General features: G+C 42.5%; 1 protein-coding gene across 10 annotated transcripts in view; it reads right to left on the bottom strand.

Annotated features, from left to right (window-relative positions):
- ELMO1 (engulfment and cell motility 1) overlaps positions 1-21,542 on the bottom strand; it is a 554,248-nt gene that overhangs the window by 453,854 nt on the left and 78,852 nt on the right. For 8 of the 10 annotated variants that reach the window (XM_036863258.1, XM_036863260.1, XM_036863259.1 and 5 more), the window contains one exon: positions 394-543. In XM_036863258.1, coding sequence (XP_036719153.1) covers positions 394-471 — 78 coding nt within the window. In that variant the 5' untranslated portion in view covers positions 472-543. Of the gene's footprint in view, positions 1-389; positions 544-20,963; positions 20,970-21,443; positions 21,474-21,542 lie in introns of those variants that run through there. The other 2 variants (XM_036863261.1, XM_036863269.1) reach the window with 2 other exon arrangements.

Raw genomic sequence — 21,542 nt, 5'->3', positions numbered from 1 at the left:
CAAAGAGAAGAGTGATTCCAAAAATTAAGCTTTGTGCTGTCTATGATAAAACAATCAGCACACAGCCATGAGTCTCTGCAAGGCAGGGCTGGGACAGCCTCCACTGTGTCAACTGCCCGGAGTCTAGTCCTCATGTCCCTCCTGCCTCCCTCACAGCCTCAGACACAAACCCTGTATTGACACACTCCAAGTAGATGTTGGATGAATATAAAAACCCCATCCATCGCCATTGCATGTGGTACAGAAATCAAACTACACTGCAACTATTATCGCACCAATTTTTCAACACAGCCAGAGAGAGAACAGGAGAAAAAAGAGCTATCTGAAGTCTGTGTAAATTCAGAATAGAAGGGAAACTAAAATAACCCCTAAACGACTGCCAGTATTACTAACCTGGTCGATTTCCATGAGCTTGGGGTAGGCGCCAGGCCATTCTATGGCCACCTTGACGATGTCCGCAGGTGGCGGCATTGCAAATCCCCGGAATATCCAAAGCCGGTGGAAGTGAGATCTTACAGTGTAGATGGCCGCACGTGTCTATACCTAATGAGGAATGACAAAAAGAGAAAGAGAAGTCACTCAGTGCAGATGCGGGGCGAATTTTGTTTCATCACTTCCTGTTTTCACTGGTGGTTTTGGTACAAGAAACGGCTCTCGGTGCAGAAGACACAGGGTGCCAACTGCACCATTCACGGGTGGCTCCAGAGGAGAGAAGGCAAAGGAGGGGAAGGTGTCAATGCCCTGGAGTTGGAGACGAGGCCCGGGAGAGGCAACAGCCTCCCAAGTCCTCAGTGGGAAGCAAGGCATCCCTTACTACCTGCTTCTACTCTGAATGGTGCCCAGGGTCTGAATGAGCCTGGCTCACTCTGCCCAGAAGTGCATGCAAACTCCTCGTGCTCAGAAGCCTCCGGAAGGACAGATTGCCCAGGAAGTCATGGCCAGGAAGCAGCATATCTTTAAAGTGTTTTCTGTGTGTCACAAATAGAGTTCCTCCGCACTATAGCAACCAGGATATCATAAGGAAGGCGCAATGCCCCAGGGTCCACACACATGCACACACACTCCCTCCCCAAGGCCAGTTCACCAGATGCGAAGAAAATTAATTGCAGCGGCTAGTACAGCATTCAGAACAGACCTTGAATTCTCACCGGAATGAATAGTGTTGCTTACACAAAGGAAGTAAGATTATCCTCTGCTGCCTCTCTCTCCCAGACTCACTTGTTTCTTTTAGGATAACTTTTTTAACTTAATATTTTGGGGGACTTCCCTGGTGGCTCAGCAGTTAAGAATCCGCCTGCCAATGCAGGGGACACTGGTTCGAGCCTTGGTCCGGGAAGATCCCACATGCCACGGAGCAACTAAACCCGTGCTCCACAACTACTGAGCCTGCGCTCCAGAGCCCGAACTCGCTGCAACTAGAGAAAGCCTGCGTGCAGCAACAAAGACCCAACGCAGCCAAAAGTAAATAAATAAAATAAATAAATTAAAACAAAAATAAATAAATAAATAAATAAATAAAAACAACATTTTTGAACAGGTAAAACACTCATGTGATTCAAAACTTGAACGTGTGTGCATGTAAAGATAGTGTAGAATCTCCCTCCTCCCGAAATGATACACCCACCCAATATCCACTTCTATCCCCACCCCTCCAGCTAGCCACTGTTACTAGTTTCTTATGTATCGCTCCAGAACTTCTTCATGTATGTAAATCAAATGCAAAAGCATATTATATTTCCCACTTTCTTTATATAAAAGGCAGCATTCTATACCCTGGTTTTTTTTCATTTCATGTGTCTTCTAAATCCTTCTATATTAATACAAATTTTGTGTCCTGGTTCCTTCTACAGCTGCATAGTTGTTCTTTGTATGGAAGTATCTTTCTTTTTTTAATATTTTATTTCTTTTTTTATGTTTATCAGCCTTTTATTTTTTTTTTTACATCTTTACTGGAGTATAATTGCCTTGCAATGTTATGTTAGTTTCTACTCTACAACAAAGTGAATCAGCTATATGTATATGTATATCCCCCATATCCCCTCCCTCTTGAGCCTCCCTCCCACCCTCCGTATCCCACCCCTCTAGGTCATCACAAAGCATCAAGCTGATCTCCCTGTGCTATGCAGCAACTTCCCAGTATCTAATCTGAAGAACCAGTCCCCTGCCGTGGGCCACTGGGTGAACTCTCACCTTTGGCTGTTATAAACAAGCCTCTGGTGAAAAATCTTATGCATACATCAGTTTGCTCATGTGCGAGTATATTTTTACAGTAGATTCACAGAAGTAAAATTGTTGGGTCAAAGAGCATAGGCAGTTTTAGATTTTGATCGCCGTCTCCAAATATATCTCCATAGTGAGAGCTGTACCAATCTATACTCCCTTTAGCAATGGACGAGGCTTGCCTCTTTACACACAGACTCACCAACAGATTGAACTTTTGCACACCTGATGCATTGAAAAAAAATGTATCTCAATGTACTTTCTTTTTATTTTATTTTATTTATTTATTTATTTTTGCCTGCGTTGGGTCTTCATTGCTGCGTGCGGGCTTTCTCTAGTTGCAGCGAGCCGGGGCTACTCTTCGTAACGGTGTGCGGGTTTCTCATTGTGGTGGCTTCTCTTGTTGCGGAGCATGGGCTCTAGGCACGCGGGCTTCAGTAGTTGCGGCACACGGGCTCAGTAGTTGTGGCTTGAGGGCTCTAGAGCGCAGGCTCAGTAGTTGTGGCACACGGGCTTAGTTGCTCCACAGCATATGCGATGTTCCCAGACCAGGGCTCGAACCTATGTCCCCTGCATTGGCAGGCAGATTCTTAACCACTGCACCACCAGGAAAGTCCTCAACGTACTTTCAATGTCTATTTCTCTTATTGTGAGAGAGGTTGACTATAAAGATGCAAAGTCCCATGTCTACTTTTCTGTGAACTGTCCAAATACTTTGCCTTTTTTCTACTGGGTTCTTAAAGTCTTTTTCCAGAAATTGATCTCTCTGTATGAAGACGCTAATCAAACATGTGCTTTTGGTTCTTTATCAAACCAGAGTGGGCCTTGCCAGTTACTATCCCCGATCTCAGTGGCCATTGGACATGACTAAGATGATAGAGATAGCAGAGTTAATAATGGCAGCCTAATGGCAGTTAATAATAACAACACCAGCAGTGATATGAATAACTAACTTCACCAGAGCTGACAAGTAAAGGAAATGACCCAAAACAGAACTGCTGTCCCTTTGGCCAAGGATCATGAAGACAGCCTGGTGTGAAGATAATGAGTGCTAACCAGCAGGAGCAGATCTTCAAAGCAGTGGTTCAATAGCTCGTTCAACAAATAATTACTGAGCCCTACTCTGTACCAGCCCTGTTCTCAGTGCTGGGGATACAGCAGCAGATCTACATGTTAGGTGGCATCAAGGGACATGGACAGAAATGAATCAGGGAAGGAGAATCTGAAGCATGTGAGTGTATCCGTGTGGGAGGGGCAGGACTGCAGTCTTAAATAGGGAAACCAGGGAAAGCTTCAGTGAGACACAGCATCTGAGTAAAGACCTATGAGAAGTGAGGAGGTGAGCCATGTGGACACCTGGAGGAATCATGTCACAGGCCAAGGGAACATGTCGACTGAAAAAAAATGCACAGCCTAAAAGTTGAGAGTTATGTTTTATTCAGTGGATATTCTTAGGACTTCAAGCCCTGAGGCAGCATCTTAAATAACCCTGAGCAAACTGCTCTGAAGAGGAAGGGGGGAGCCAGGATATATAGGAGTTTTTGCAACAACACCAGGAAGTCAGAACAAAGATTACTGTTAATAAAAGAAAACTAGATATCTCAAGTTAAAGAATTTAATGCTTTTCTATGTATGGGAAGATGCAAGAATCTGGGCTCACTGAAATCATTCCTTTGATATGCACCTCAGCTATCTGGGGCCAGTAGTGTTTCCTCATTCAGAGTTTCCTCAAGCTGCAACATCGGGGTTGGCTGCAGTCTGATGACTGCTAGATGGCAAGCTTCTTTGTTTCCTTCCTGAGTACCCTCAGGGCCCACAATCAGGGTGGCTGTAATGTGGTGGCTAGATCCTTTGTTTCCCAATATGGTAGGCAATATTCTATTTCTCAAACAGCAAGTGCAAAGGCCCTGAGGCAGGAGCATGCCTTGTATGTTCCAGAAACAGGTGAATGGCCAAAGCCAAGTAAGTAAGAGCTAGAGTAATAAGAGAATGAGTTCCAGCAGCTATTGGATCATAACTTGGTAGGTTCATTGACCGTACTCTTGACCCCCCTAGACACTACTACCCTAACTCTTGGTCATGACTTCTAAAGAAGAAAGTTCATGTCCATGCACATCTATTCAGAGTATAAATTGGTACAACTTTCCAGAGGTACTTTTGGCAGACTGTACCAAAAGCCTTAAAATTTTGTGTTCCCTTTGAGTGATTTTACTTTTCTAGGATGTTTCCTCCAGAAATAATTATTAACTTAACCATAACAATGCCAACTGCTGTTTGGGTTATAATTCCCAAAACTTGAAAACAATTTAATATTCAACAACAGGGACTTGCTACATAAATTACGGATCTCATAGGTACAAATACAAGCAGACAATCTGCACTGGGACAGACTTCTTCATAGTCTCTACACTCTTTTAATTCACTTGAGAATTCCAAGGACAGTGTATTTTATCTGTACCAAGTCACTTCAATTCAAGATCTAGATTCAATTACACTTCCCAGAGTAAGAGTTAAGAAAACAGGTTCTAATGTGAAAACAGACTCGGTGTAAATATCAGGTAACACTATTCAAAACAAAGAACACATAATCGTGGTGGTTAAGAGAGTAGATAATAGAAATAAAAATGCATTTTGAGCATCTTCGTCCCAACTCTACACAAAATAGTCTAGAATTACACTGAAAGAGGTCATCTGGCCTTCCAGGAATCAAAGGCCAAGTGTGCTTTTTTCCTTTTTAACTGATATTTATTTCTCAAAGACTCTTCAGACAAAACCTGTTGAACAGGTGAGAATAGAATAATGCAGTTCTCCTTGTGTCTCTGTGGAGAACAACATAAGAGCAGTGTACAAAGCAGTCATTGAGAGCAAACAGGCGAGGGTGCATCCCTTGGGAACTCACTTAACCAGCCAAATTAGACCTCATCAGTTTTCCCCACGTTAACAAATGGCACAGACAGGGTGAAGCCAGGCTCCCATGGGTAGAGTCAGGTGCACAATTGCAGAATGAATAATCTGGTCCACATCGTTATCCTCAGAAGTCCACATTTTATCCTCTTGAATTTATATTTCCAAGAGGGAACAGTTAGCTCTGAGGCTTCTATATATAGTCACTGTTGCTACTGATGTCATTCAGAAGGAGAAGTTTCTAGCTCAGGTTTTCTCGCCCTTGGCACTGTTAGCGTTTGGGGCCATAGTCCTTTGCTGTGGGGCTGTCCTGTACATTGTAAGATGGTTCGCAGCATCCCTGGCCTCTACCTACTAGAGGTCAATACTCCTCTTTAGCTGTGACAGTCAGAAATGTCTCCAGACACTGCCAAAAGTCCTCTGCGGGGCAAAATCATCCTCCAGTTAAGTTGTGAGCTACCAAGTTCTCTGGGCAGATTACTAATGATCAGGGAAACCCATGGCTGAACTTCACACAAGACAAATAGTCTCATCAGACTCTCCAAGAAACATCAACACGCAGGCCCAGTGCTTGGTCAGGCATAACTGAGATGGAAATGCATTTCTAAATTTCAGTCAACAAATGCGATCTCCTAGAGTCTTTGCTTCCCCAGGCACAGCACTCATGGCACTTGACTCTTCTGGTCAGCCTCCCCCTAGCACACCTGGAGCACACTTATGGCAGGGTACACATCCTGAACACCGTTACATCACCAGGGCACACAAGCATCTCATTCATGGTGTCGGCTGAATGCATACTTTCCACGACTGACATCTCATCAGAGCTACTGGCGATAAAACCAAGTCTAGTCAAAATTGCCCAGTAAATACAAGCTGCATGAACTTGTGTAATAAACTCCTTGATATAATAATTCTTATGCAAACTAAAATTTAAGAACCACTAAAGGGAAGTGTAGGCTAGACCTTCCAACCACTCTGTCTTGTGGTTCTCCCTACCTAGGGAATGAGTGGAGAATTCTACAATGTTCCTGCTTGACTGCTGATTGATTGACTTTATTCCAGTACCAAGATTCTACAACCTTAATAGGCATGCCAGAGGGATTGTTTATAGTTGAGTGAATTAAATGAAAAAAAGGAGTCACTTCTCACTTGGGAGTTAGTTACCAAAATCTGCATGTCAGATGTGACTCTATAACCCCGGAGCAAGTTGAAATTGTCTTTATCATTCTGCTGAATGTCTCCTTCTTATCTTTGGGTCATGTCTCCAAGACAATGGAAATAAACCACTCTTGATTCCCATCTAGAAATCTGTCTGTCACTACACATTGTTCTAAGCCCAAAGTGCTACGTGTCTGTGTTGGAAACTCATCTCACTAAAGTCTCTTAAAGATCTGTTACATCTCTCCCTGTTTTTCCAGGCAGCTTGATTAGGTCTTGGAGTTCATAAAATTCCCAAATACCTCACCCATTTTTTTCCGCTGAATTTTCCATATAGTTTTAGCTTTGGGTCCCTGAATGGCTTTAAACCCTTTTATCTTATTTCTAGTCTTTCTGTTACACCAGCAAACCCTATTAAGAGAATAAAAAGTTAAGCCTATAAGGATGTTCTATAGGACCTGTGTAGTGGGAAAACTAGCACGATTGCCCTGGTGAACTGTGTGCCGCCACAAACTGAAAGAGCCTGACAGATGGATCAGTAGAGGCCAAAAGGCAGATCAATGGGAAAGAAACACCAAACAGCTGGAGAAACGATTTGCTTCAACTCCTCTGTCCCTTTTCTCCATAGGCAAGCTGTCCTCTGCCCCACTGGCCATCATTATCCACTTATGACAGATAATAGGTTTATAATGATTATGGGAATGAATAGTCGGGAGGGAGAGCTAGTCCCATATTTTAAATGTTAAGTGGTCCTTGATAGAAAAAGAAATAACATTTTCCCTTGGCATTCGAGTTACATACAAAGGAAAAGGACCTCTGAAAGTGGCACTGAAAGCAGCCTTTCTCTCTGTACTATGTAGAGGAGGGGGAAAAAAAGAAATCAAACAAAAAAAAAAAAACCTTTCCTCAATCCTCTTAGGTTCAGTAGCTGGGGCATGCAAATTAAACTAACAAAACAAAGATTAACAGGAGAAAATAAAGTTTATTTATTCACGCAATGCCTATACATGCAGGAGAACTCAGAGATGAGTAACTCAAAGAGATGGTTAAAAGTTGGAGCTCACAAACCATCTTAACAAGGGGTGATAAAGTGTGGAGAAAAGGCTAGACAAAGGACAAGGGGTTAGGGTTTCTTGAGTGGGGGTGGGGTGGAAATGTATGCTGTGGAAAGGTAACTTGGAAATATATGGTAAGAAAGGGTTGCTTAGTAAGGTTTGTTATGCAATCTCAAGTCCTCTCAGGTGACAAGAATTGTCTCTGGAATAGCTCTCTCTTTCTAGTTTGGGAGAGAAGGACATTTTTACAAATGGAAATTTATGCCCCGCTTTTAAGTAGAAAGAAGAAGGGCAGAGAGCTCCTTCTGAATATACTGTTTCTTAATTGCTTTCAGCTCAAAAATAATCCTTAATGCAAAGTGGAATATTTTGAGGTGGCATCTTCCAATCTCCTTTGACTACTCTGTCTGCATTGAGCTCTCTAGTTTTCTCTTTTGAGGACACTGCCTTGCACCATACACTGTGCCTCAGGAAGGCTCACTGGAAACAGATCTGAATAAAAGTTTTGTTCCCCTCTTCTTTGTACAACATTCTTTTTATTCCAAATAGACTTATAGTATCTCAACACCCTAACTGTCTAGGTAGAAGAATACAGGAAATAGGAGTTGTCAGCTGGACATTATTTGGGATGTGGTGATCATTCAGACTTGCTGAACTCTGCCTTTGTTTCCCTTCCCAAACATGTATCAGGGAGGGACAGACATTCCTCTTTACCAGTCACATAGGTAAGCAATGACTGCCAAAGGCAGTGGGCGTGTGCCCCCTGCACTGGAGGGTCCGTATGGAGAGATAAATCGTGGGGCTGCCATCTCAGATTCTCCACCTGTGTTAGGGAACTGATGGCCATTGTGAGAAGAGTGGAGGGCCAAGGAAGAAACTTTGCGGCTTCAGAAATGGGGGAACACTGTGCAAGACACAAGCATTCAGACGAAAGTAAAGAGAGAATTGAATCAAATGCAGAAACCCAATATTTCATTTTATGGTTATGCTGTGCACAAAAGCCTCATGTGGTAATCTCACTATTAACTCGGCCCATTTACTTGCCAGGTGGGGAAATGTGAAATTAGATACTCTTGGCTTACGATATGTTGCAAACTTGCAGAGAACAGTGCTTTCACAGCATCTTGAATTCTCATCATGGAGGCTATGGGATAGTTGGCAGAAAGGGGCAGGCAAGAGCTGAGAGCAGGCACTGAATTGGGCACTTGAAATACACACTTTCTCACTTATTCTTCACCCCAGGCCCGAGCGACAGTTAGCACTGTCTGAAGTAAATGAATGAAGATGCTAAATCTCAGCAGTTTGAATAACTTCCTCCAAATATTTACATATTCTCAAGATGATGGAGGCCTCTCTATCATGATACCTATGGTGGGCTATTGTACTTCCCCCTCCAAATTCACATGTTGAAGTCTCAACTCCTAGTACCTAAGAATGTGACGGTATTTGGAGATTGGGCCTTTAAAGAGGTAATTAAATTAAGATGAGGTCATTAGGGCAGCCCTAATTTCATCGGACTGGTGTCCTTATAAGGAGAAGAAATTTGGACCCAGGTACAAAGGGATGACCATTTGAGGACACAGGGAGAAGAGAGCCATCTACAAGCCAAGAAGGGAGGCCTCACTTTGCCAACCCTGCCAACACCTTGATCTCAGACTTCCCGCCCCCAGAACTGTGAGGCAATAAATCTGTGTTGTTTAAGCCACTCGGTCTGCAGTACTTTGTCATGACAGCCCTAGCAAACTCACAACACCAAAACCAGAAAATATAAGAGGCTGATAGTTTAACACAAAGATGCTTAAAATCTTCTGCATTCCAAAAAGCACCATAAAAATTTAAAGACAAGGGCTTCCCTGGTGGCGCAGTGGTTGAGAATCTGCCTGCCAATGCAGGGGACACGGGTTCGAGCCCTGGTTTGGGAAGATCCCACATGCCGCGGAGCAACTAGGCCCGTGAGCCACAACTACTGAGCCTGCGCGTCTGGAGCCTGTGCTCCACAACAAGAGAGGCCGCGACAGTGAAAGGCCCGCGCACCGCAATGAAGAGTGGCCCCCGCTCGCCACAACTAGAGAAAGCCCTCACACAGAAACGAAGACCCAACACAGCCAAAAATAAATAAATAAAAATAAATAAAATTTATTAAAAAAAATAAAATTTAAAGACAAATAAGAATCTGAGAAAATATTTGCAACAACTATGACCCAACCTGGCATAAATATCATTAATAATATAAATTTATAAGAAAAAAATACTTGTATAACCTAAAGGAAAAAAGACCAGAGCAATTCACACAAGAGGAAATATATGATCAATAAATACCTAAAAACTTCATGCTTAATAGTAACAAGAGAAACGCAAATTAAAATACAAAAATACCTTTGTTGAATATCATATCGGTAGGAAAGAAATAAACACTTATTGATTGGTGACACAGCAGGCAAAATAATATTTTCATATATTGTTACCATCAAGAGAAAAAAGTAAAAGCAAAAGCCCTTTGAAAATAAAAAATTAATTTATTTTTAACCCATAAAATTTAGAGTAATCAATTTGGCTGTTATAATTTCGGTTCTGATGAAACCGCTAAAGCAGCATTTCTTAAGCACTGCGCTAATGACACTTTGGCCCAGATCCATCCTGGAGACTGCAGGACGTTTAGCAGCATCCCTGGACTCTGTCCATCAGAGGCCAGTAGTACCTCCCAGTCGTGACAATCAAAATGTCTCCAGACATTGCCCAATGTCCCCTGGGGGACAAAATCACCCATGGTTGAGAACCAGGTCACTCAGGTGACTGATTCTAATCTTGCTTTTTAAAAAAACTTTTTATAGAGACCAACTTTACAAAGTGGATATTAATAGTCATACATATAATATTTTAACTGCAAAAAAGGGAGCTGAGATATAGAGCAAGGATCAATGGAAGAAAACCAACAGGAAAGGGAATTTGACATAAAAACATGAATACCTTGATACCACTTGAGGATAATTTTGGAACATTTTACTCCAGTGTTATTTCCTTCACACACAGCTCTAGCAAGCTCTTGTAGCTTCAGTTTTTGTCCGTCTAGTGGTCTAGTGAGCTTTTCCATCTCTTTTCTTCAGGTAGCAGGCCCTGTCCCACCGGCTACTAACCAACAATAGGCATGTGGCAGGCCTGGCCAATGACAGCACCCATCTCCCTGGCAACAGTGATTGGTCCATGGGACAGACATGGTCCAAGCAAATCGATTTCTGGGGATTGATTTATGAGGCCTGGAAGGAGAGAGTTGTCTCTTTCTGCAGGGCTTGTTAAGCTGAAGCTGTCAGCAGCCGTATTCCCTCCAGATAGGGAAGGGCCATCTGCTATAGGAAGGACTGAGGCAAAGAGAAGCAAAGACAAGTAGAGAGGAGAGACAGGAGGGAAGAAAAGAGGCCAGGAGCCCTAACTATGTTGAGTTTCTGTCTCCTACACGTTTCCTTCCGATCTCTGATTTATCCTAATGTTCTTCCTAGATTTATGAACTCTTAAATTCCCTGTTATGTTAAGTGAGTTTGAGTTAGGTTTCCACCACCTGTTAATTGAGAAACTCCTAACTAACACATCAACCCTACCATAACTTTTTACTGCCCTGAGTTAGAATCCTGCCATTCCCTGAGAGATGACTGGCACACAAAACACACTGAAGTTACACAATCTAACCTCGCGGCCTAGAGGGAATGATACCGTGCTCCCCAATTCTAGAGCTCTGATACCTGTACGTGCATATTCCTGATGGAGCCCTCAGCGCCTAGGAGCTGCCTTTGCTCTGCTGGACTGCTAACAGAAGTCATGCCTGCAATTCAGGAATTAGCCTTAGTCCAGCATTTCCCACACAGCACTGTTTCTTTGAGATATTAATTAATTTTATGCAAAAAAAAGTCAAAGCTCTTGTAAAACACTGAATGGATAATAGCTAATAATAATAACTACTCCATGGACTATATACTTTTCATAACAACCTTATGAAATAGGTACCATTTACTAAACCATTTTACAGACGAGGAAACTGAGATGCAGAGACATTTAAGTAAGTTGCCCAAAGTCTCATAGCCACCTGTGGAGCCCAGCCAGAACTCAATCCACATCTGTCTGATTCCATAGCCCATGGTTTTTAATCACTATACCATATTTTGAAAAGGATTTATTTACTACAGGACTTATCGGGCCTTTAATGTAATGTAGGTGTTCTCTGAAATCTTCATATACAATATACAATATTTCCCAAATGTTATCTGTCCAGAAAACTCTTTTATGTTTTTCCTAGAGCATCCAGTGACACCTGTTTCTCATGGGACACACTTTGAGAAGTGATGCTTTGAGTCCATTTGCCTCCTTTGTCTCTCAGGAAAAATGAATTGTTGAATAGTCTTGGCCAGAAATATAGTGGAAAGTGGCAGAGAAAACTCTCTCCTTTAGTCCCGTATTGAATTATCATCACCTGCGTCTACGGGATGGTCTCCAGGAAAGCAGCCCAGTTCTTTGAGTAACTCTTTCCAATTCACACAGGAATTCAACTAACCACAGCTTCTACTGTGCAAACCGTCAGAAGATACATAACAAAAGAAAGAGAAGATTTGTAATTGTGATAGCTAGAATCTGAACATCTCACTTCTTGCTTTAAATCTCTGGAAGGTGATTCAGGGCACATAAACCCTTCTGGCTCCAGCCTGCCTCTGAGCGCCACAACTCCAGTGCACCCTTCCCCACCAACTGTATCCCTGCGTCCTACCCCCACAGACACAGGCAAAGACTGTAAGTCAGACATGATGACAAATAGGTTTTCCCTTAAGATCATCGATATAGTGCTTTTGCAGTGGCTGATAGGAGCACTGCTTAAAGAAGGCAAGCCCCAGACTGGCCAGGTCAGGACCACTCTCCGAGTGTACCATGATCTACTGAATGCAGAGGGACAGCACCGAGTGAAATGTTGGCTATCGGGGCTTCCCTGGTGGCACAGTGGTTGAGAATCTGCCTGCCAATGCAGGGGACATGGGTTCGAGCCCTGGTCTGGGAAGATCCCACATGCCACGGAGCAACTAAGCCCGTGAGCCACAACTACTGAGCCTGCGCGTCTGGAGCCTGTGCCCCGCAACAAGAGAGGCCGCGACAGTGAAGGGCCCGCGCACCGTGATGAAGAGTGGTCCCCGCTCGCCACAACTGGAGAAAGCCCTCGCACAGAAACGAAGACCCAGCACAGCCAAAAATAAATAAATAAATAAATAAATTTATTAAAAAAAAAAAAATGTTGGCTATCTCTCTCCTCATCAAATTGCTGGCCATTTCCTGGGCTTGCCAAATTCTTGTGACTTCTGCTTCTGTTCATAATGTTCCCTCTGCGTCGCAGAACGTCTCTTCCTCTCCCATTGTGTTGGCTTCAAAAATTCCCACCTAGACTTCAAAGCCAATTTCATGTGCCCGCTCCTCTGAGAGATCTCCCTGACCCCGGAGCCTCCAAGGCTAGAAGCAACTGCCACAACACCTGTCTTCTTAGGTGCTTACAATGCACCAACCAGAGCACCTTTCTACACCTTATGCTATTAGTCTATGAGTTCCCTGAGGGCAGGGGTCATATATCTTACTCATCTCTGTACCTCTGTTCCTGACCAGATGGCATGGCAAACAGCTGCTCAATAAATATTTTTCAGACAAGTGAATAAATAAACGAATGAATCACTCTTTCCTTAAAAGCAAATTCAGAGATTTTTTTTTTTTGATGTGAGAGATTACTCAAACCAATGATGCATTTTTAAAATCCAGAATTCCTTGCACAGAAAACCTTTAGGAGCTTCTTCAAGCAGCACCCGTTCATTTGTCCCATTGGACAGAAACAGAAATGGAGATGCTCACAGGTGACAGCAGGGCTGATTCCAGATTCATTTTCCTCCCAGAGAAATTCTGTCAAAAACAAGATGAGATCAGAGCTGCTAATTCTCATCCCTTCAACTCTGAGCTCTCTCTCTCACACTTAGGGAATCGGCATCTCAAATGGAAAGTTCATTATTTTCAAACTAATGTACACACTTCCTCCCTTGTTCTGGTTTTTGGATATTTGCTTTTCAAATTCCTTTTCAGCTGTTGTAATGCCAGTGACTGCTCCCCTCCTCTCCCCAGCACCTCTCCCAGCTACCCTCCTCCGGCAATCCCTGTCACTCGGTGATGTGTGCTGACATTCCCCAGTGGGGCAGGCAAAGCTCAGGCTTAGTTCCCTATCTCAGAACCCAGACTCGAGGCCACAGGAAACGCTGGAGCATTTCCACCATCCTGTGAGCCAAACACTCAAAGTTTCCAAACCTGCTGATCAAAAAACAATACGCAAAACCTCTCTCCTTCCCTCTCCAGCAACAGCAGAGCCCTAAAGGCCACCCTAGGAAATTCGATTGCATCAGATTAGCAGTGAGGGCCTTCTGCAGAAGGCGGGTGCTGGGCTGTGCTTCCACAGGCTTCCACCTGACAACTCAGCACAGAATTAGTCATACTGAACGGCAGTGCCTGACGCAATGCCGCACGCCCCATGCACACAGGATGGCAACAGCCTCTGCCTTTTTCTCCCTCCTCTGGCGTTTTAGGTTTTATTCTTCAGATGAGCACAGGCATGTGAGTGAGTGTTGTCAGATGTCTGCCTGGGTTAATCCTGCTTCTCCATGTCCACAGCTCTGTGACTCTGGACGAGTTACATAACATGGCTCACCCTCAACTTCCTCATCTGTAAAACTGAAGCAACAGTAGAACCTTTCTCATACGATTGCCGTGAAGACTAAACACATAAAGCAACGAGAACAGGGTCTGCTGCGGCATTATGATGATTATTAATTTACCAGGCATGCGGTACCTGGATGAATAAACTGGGTGATGCTGTCTGTTGTCTCCTCTAGTGAAACACACGCAGGTCCCACTGCACGGCAATTATTTTTCCCTTAAGCATCATAATAGAGGTAGACAAACTGTTATGAGAGTCGAGAGGGAATGATAACTCAGCCTGAACGTCCATGGAGGTTTCATAGATTTGAATTTTTTTTTTTTATGGGTTTTAAAGGATGAGCAAAAGTTTCTAGGTAAGTGACCGGGTTGAGAGGAATTGAAAGAGGAAGGTTAGGGTTAAGATTCTGGAAGGATTAACCTGCACTGCAAAGGCAGGAAGTCACAGAGAACCGCCTGAGCAGATAACTTGCTGAAACAGAAGAGACCCATTTTCTCTCCTGACCACAGGCCCAGGTCTCCCAGGAAGGTTCTCTGAGTATAGGGAGGTGACCGGGACTCGACTTCTTCTAGACCCTTTCTCCGCAAGGAGAAGTGGATGAGGTCTTCAGTTATAAGGCAGTTAATAGTCCCCAAACAAGGACCAAAGGGGTGCTCTCTGCACAGCAGGGGGGCTTGCCCCAGTTACTGCACAGCTCCCCCAGCTGTATGTCCTAGCAGCTGTGCAGAAGCTGAGGTTTCAGTGGGGATAAAGGCACAGTGGTCAATGATTACACAGCTCCTCTTGTGGCTCTAAATAGAAGAACCTCAAAACGTTTCTTAGGAAAGATTTTGTTAGAAAACATGAATTTCTACCATTTTCAGGGTTTTAGATATTTATCCCTCTGGTTACCAGGCACAAACCCACACACCCCAGCAACACAAACAGAAACAAAAGCCTGCAGGTTTTTTGCTATCTCTTTCACCTTAGGAGGTGCTATCAAAACTCCCTGGATTGTAGGAGAGAAGTCTCTTCCCTCTGGTTTTTATCTGGGTTCCCTCACAAGTTTGCTGCAGTTTATCTTAAGATAAAATACTATCAGGGGACATGCTAGCAGCAAGGACAGGTGGCCACACTTTGAAGAGTGTTTCACACAAACACCAAGATAACAGTGGATCCAGGGGGCCAGTGTTCCTTGTGGATGGGGGAACAAAAGGATGGCTCTTCCACACACACACACACACACACACACACACACACACACACACACACACACACACACATATATATATGAATCCAATAACTCCTCACCATGTTTATTTAAAAATAAAACCCGTGGGGGCTTCCCTGGTGGCGCAATGGTTAAGAATCCGCCTGCCAATGCAGGGGACACGGGTTTGAGCCCTGGTCCGGGAAGATCTCACATGCCGAGGAGCAACTAAGCCCGTGCGCCGCAACTACTGAGGCTGCGTGCCACAACTGCTGAAGCCCATGCGCCTGGAACCCGTACTCCGCAACAAGAGAAGCCACCACAATGGGAAGCCCGTGCACCGCAACGAAGAGTGGCCCCTGCTCGCAGCGACTGGAGAAAAGCCCGCACGCAGCAACAAAGACCCAACGCAGCCAAAAATAAAAATAAATAAATTTTAAAAAATAAAATAAAACCAGGGTACAAACTGGGGGAAAGGTGGCCTGCAGTTCTATTCTGAAAGCCAGTATTACTGATTACACCTTGAGGTTATTGATATCCAGAAGATCACATTCTGGATGGATTTTTTAAAAAATGTTTTTCCCCTTCACTTTTCACTGGGCAGAGCTTCCCTACAATCTGTCTGCACGCCCTGGGAAGCGGTGAGATTAAAAACTGATAAGAGGAAGATAGAAGGATTCCAACTCAGTGCTGGCAGTTTGCTAACTGAGTACCTTTTAAAATTTATGTTGGTTAATTAACAGGATGCTGATGATTTAAGATTCTTTTTAGTTAGCAGATGCAAACTATTATATATAGAATGGATAAACAACAAGGTCCTACTGTATAGCACAGAGAACTATATCCAATATCTTGTGATAAACCACAATGGAAAAGAATATGAAAAAGGAATGTATACATATGTATAACTGAATCACTCTGCTGTACAACGGAAACTAACACAACATTGTAAATCAACTATATGTCAATTAAAAAAAATTTAAAGATTCTTTTTATCTGTACTCAGTTCTAGCAAACTTCAGACTCAACCTGCTAATATCTGTTTTGATAAGGACTCACTCATACAAAAAACAAACCAAAAACCGATAATAATGAAAACAACCCTGCACACACACACAAAACCTAGCTAGATTAGTGAAGGAGGTTGTGAAGAAAATCAGAAAGAACTGCCATGCATCTTATGTTCCTACTGTAATATACTTTGCCTTGCCTAGAAAAAAGGTCAGATATTCTAAATCTTTGTGGAACACTTGAGTTCTGCTGACAGGTCTGGTAGTGGGGTCAGATACTAGGGCCTAATTACCTGAAGCATGAATTTAATGAATGAGGTCAAAGAAAATCAGATTCCACTTGATACCTAAGAATCTTACTTTTTTCAGCTTTGCAAATCAAAGCCAATGGCTCCAAACTTTATAGAGGCAAGATGGCATAAGAAAGAGGACGGGTTTTAGAGTCAGACACATCTGGTTTTGAATGCAAAAGTGGGTGATGTTTTAAGTCAGGGCACAAGATAAGCAGATTTGCATTTTGCCTCAGCCTATCGGAGAGCAGACTGGAATGGGGCAAGAATGGACTTTTAAGGCTTGGTAAGACTGATGGCAATGGCTTGGGCGGGGGTGGTGGCCTTGTAGATGGAGAAGGTGAAGGATTTATGAGCTATTTTTAGAGATAAAAATCAACAGAAATTGATGATAAAGTGGATCTAGGGGAAGAGGGAGAAGCTGGAGTCAAGGGTGAGCCAGGATTCTGACTTACACAACAGAATAGATGGTGATGCCATTACTGAGCTGGGAATACTCCAAAAGGAAGATGCATCCCAGCCAATTTGTTGACCACTACCGAGTAGACTCACCTGGAAAACCCAGTAGTAAAGTCCAAGCCTCTAGTACAAGAGACACCCCTCCTCCTCTTCTTTGTAAACCTAATCTGCTTTACTGCAGATTACCTCTAAAACTCATGGCCACTTCCTTCTTATTAAGTTGAGAGGCAGCAGAGGTTAGCAGTTATGGCCACAGATTGGACTCAGATTGCTTGTATTCTAATCCTAGTTTCACTGCCTCCTAGCCTGAGGCCTTGGGAAAATTGCTCTCTGTGCCTCAGTTTACTCAACTCTAAAATGGAGAAAACCACAGTAACTATCTCACAGCTTTCTTGAGATAAGTAATAAGATGATGATGGTAATAGCTAATGTTTATATAACTTACTGTGTGCCAGGTACCCTACTGAACAGTTCACGTATTTTAACTCATTCAGTCTACCCAACAGCCCTGTGACACAGATGCTATTATGATCCCCATTCTAAAAATGAAGAAATGGAGTCACTGAGGAAACCAGCCACTAACTTGGCTCGTTAGCAATCTACCCAGTCCAAAGTCTGTGCTCAGAACCATTATATTCAACTTCCTCTGACTTTTAACACACACAAAGTGCTTAGAACAGGGCCTGGCACGAACTGAGAACCGGCCGCCATTAGCCCTATGAATCAGCAAATCTAGGCTTTTACAACCAATATGGTTCACAAGGAAGAAGGCATTAAACGCTTTTTCCATCATGGATCCCTACGGCACCTTCCCATCTCATACTTACATAATATTGATGGTGACTTCCTGAACTTGCTCTGACTTTGACCCCGTGGACAGGAATCATACAGCCTGAGTTTTTCAGGCTCATCACAGACATACCTCTTGATGCTGTGACAGAACCTGCAACTTGAAAGGCACTCTGAGACACAGCTCTGCAGGAAAAGTACCCCCTGACTGCGATCGTAACTTCCGGTGAGTTTAGACAGGGATCTTTTCACAACCTTTATCTTTTTACCTTTTCACTTAATGAATGGATAAACTTTGTGTGAGTTTATCCCCCTCTCCCCCAGAGAAAGAACAGAGGGATTCTTTTATAAGCAGGTAACATGATTTTATTTCCACTAACAAGGAATAATCTTAATTGACATCTAGCTCTGTCAGAGTACAGCCTCAGAACAAGTACTCAAAACTGAAATAATGACTTTTTGGTAGCAGGCCTCAGCATTTAATGAGCTTATTATGGCAAAGAACCTAAATAGCAAATCAATTTACTCAGGTACAAGAGAGTTCACTGGGGAGGTACACAGCTTAAAATGAAAGTTTATGAAATTCCACTGAGATTTTTTAAAAAAAATAAGGTAGACATTTCAAACATCTACTAAACAAATTTCCAGGCAAAAGTTAATTCAGGGACTTCCCTAAAGGCTCTGTGGTTAAAACTCCGCACTCCCAATGCAGGGGGCCTGGGTTCGATCCCTGGTCAGGGAACTAGATCCCACATGCATGCCTCAACTAAGAATTCACATGCCACAACTAGGGAGCTGGCGAGCTGCAACTAAGGAGCCCTCCTGCTGCAACTAAGACCCAGCACAACGAAATAAATAAATAAATATTTTTAAAAAAAATTAATTCAGCCATGCATTAAAGCATATAACAAGCTTAGGGGCCAAGAGACACAAATTACTTATTTTGAGAAAAATCCAGGATCTGCTTGAGGGTACTCCTTGGCATACCCACCAGGAGGTAGGTGACTGCCTATTCAAAAGTGGGATCAAATTAAGCTCCTCAAATTTCAAAAGGATTTCAACCCAATCCCCAGATCAACTGACTCGTTAAGGCATATGTGGTTGCAAGTGACTGCCAGGAATAAAGAGTAATTGCACTCTGCACCCTTATCAGTAGGAATAATATTGAACTCACTGCCATCTACACAGTTGGTGATGCATTGTTTTCAATGGGAAAATGTTATAAACAGACATAAGGTTTACTAATAGGAAATTGATTTAATCACTTATGGTATTCATAAAACTTTAAGATGGAATAAGCAGTGGTGAAGGATAATATCCTCCCAGCATGCCAAGCTGGAACCCTCAATACATTTTTCCCTTAGAATCAAATTCTCCAATCAGTTTTTATCTCTTTCTTTATTAATACAAAATGAGACTTCAGAGATACTCAGGGGACCCTCATATGGCTGTGTGTCTAACATCAATTCTGCCAAATATAGTATTGACTCTATGACTAAAAGTGTTCCAAGTTTCAAACAAAGATCTAGAGTGTTAAAACAGACTTATGCTTAAATTAAGGATCTTCTGAAGAGTTTTACTCAAACTTGACCATTTTTGCTTTCACCTAAATGTTAATCCAATTGGGAAAAGAGATTTCTTTCCATATTTATTTGTTCGTTTCAAAAATCTTTAATGTATAGGAAAAATAATGGATGAGTTCTATAAGACATGCTTTAGTACTTTAATTCTGGTCTTTATTTCTGCTCTCGAATTTTTTTTCCAGAATCCTTACTTTTAATAATTAAAATTAAAAGAAAAGTTCAAGTCAAACCAAATTTCTTCTTCCTTTCATTTCACCATCTTAAAATTTGGCAAGTTTTGCTTGAGAAAATGGAGCACACTAGAGTGCTTCTGTGGACACATCCTGTTTTTCAGGTGCAAGACAGCTCAGGATATTTCCTGTTCCACCACCATTGACAGAAAAATAACTCAAAAAGTGAATCCTATTGAAAGTGGGTCAGAAGCATCTTCTTAACAAAGCTCAGAATGTTTTTATAAACATCTTATACGTCTCACACTTGGAACTTGCTAAAGATAAGCTCTGAATGGTGTCCAAAACATCTTTATATTTGGCAGTTGTGAATGACTACCATAACTTGAAAGGTGAGAAATGCAGGTAAGTTTTTAGCTTTTATCAAATAAAAAGTTCTTCACTCCCACAGGTTTACATCTGAGCCTGCATGAAATGGGAAAGCAATCGTAGTTTTCCTGTCTACTCCCATCGATTGGGAAACACATCCACTTTTATTGAAATGACTTCTAATATCAGGGCACATTTCCACTTTGTGTTTTAAATTCTAAGTTGTGGTCCTAAATTCCTAGAGTAATCAAAGGCTGTGAAACTTCACAGAATGAAGAGTCTTTTAAATGGGCACCTGAAAATAAGAGAAGTTGTTTTGGTGAACACTGATCAACTCCCAAGCTTGCTGCTGCAGGGGATCATGTTTGAAGTGTGAGGAGACAGGAATGAAGCCAGAAGCTCAGCTCTCAACAGGGAAGAGACACATCCAAGCTCCCTCAGGTTAGTGTTGGCCAGCACCAAAGCAGCCGCAGGATACAAAGGCAGCAGGAGATCTGCTCAACACCGGTACCTGGAGAAGCACTCCTCATTAGAAAAAGCAGAAGAGAAGACCGTCTTCTACTGCAGAACTGACAATTCTCAAATACCAACTACTCATCTCAGTCATTAATTCTTAAGACCAAAACTTTGATCTCAGTGATGGTAAAAGTTCAAACCCAGTGTGAAGACACAGAAAAAAATGTGGCTTCTGAGGTAAAGCGAAGAGCTGAAGAACTAACCAACCAGTTAATCAATGCGGCCCATCTGAAGATTCTTCTTTTCCTCAATAGTAGACTCTTTTCTCTCCATTACTTGTAATCATTCCAACTCATCACTTATCTTTTGCTAGACAGATAGAGACATAGTAAAGTGTCACCACGAGCACTGTTATCCTTCCTGTGTTGTCGTAATATCAACTACGTGCAATGATTTTAAGCTTCACAAGTATAAAAATGTAAAATAGTTAATATTCACTGTATAACCTACTAAAGATTACAACAACTGCGTTGATAAGAAAACATCAGATGGATGAGTCACCAAACTAGATTTCACTTCCGTCCACCACTTACAGGGACCTCTCCACCAGTGAGGTTCCTACCGTTATTAAAATGACCTAGAAGTTGTTTCTAAATTCTAAGCAGAAAACCCCATCAAACTCAAAGAAGCTAAAGGATGAGAAGGAAAATTCAGAAAAAGTATCCTTACTTTTGCCCCTCAATTTTCATAATTGTGCCATTCTTCTAAAAGACGAAGGAAGAAACCATAATCATATTTAGGTGGTCTCAATGGAATGTCCAGTGTATTTTTTCTTCAAAGTTAGATCATGTTGCATACAACAAAAATAAACATTATTAGCAATAACTATTTTATATCAGACTTTAGCATTAGCTATTTCTCACATATTAAAACAGACAAACCAAACCTTCCAACATCCATCTCATTTCATCACACATAGAATCTCTGTGAGAGAGGGAGGCAAATACTGTTACACAGGTAGCAGACTGAGGCATAGAAGTTAAGACCCAGCTCAAAATAAGACTAGTTCGGACTTCCCTGGTGGCGCAGTGGTTAAGAATCCGCTTGCCAATGCAGGAGACACGGGTTCGAGCCCTGGTCTGGGAAGATCCCACATGCTGCAGAGCAACTAA

The sequence above is a fragment of the Balaenoptera musculus genome, chromosome 9, assembly GCF_009873245.2.
Source record: "Balaenoptera musculus isolate JJ_BM4_2016_0621 chromosome 9, mBalMus1.pri.v3, whole genome shotgun sequence".
NCBI classification, from domain to species: Eukaryota; Metazoa; Chordata; class Mammalia; order Artiodactyla; family Balaenopteridae; genus Balaenoptera; species Balaenoptera musculus.
The sequence above is the reverse complement of the archived record's forward strand: the minus strand, read 5'-3'. Positions and strand labels throughout refer to the sequence as shown.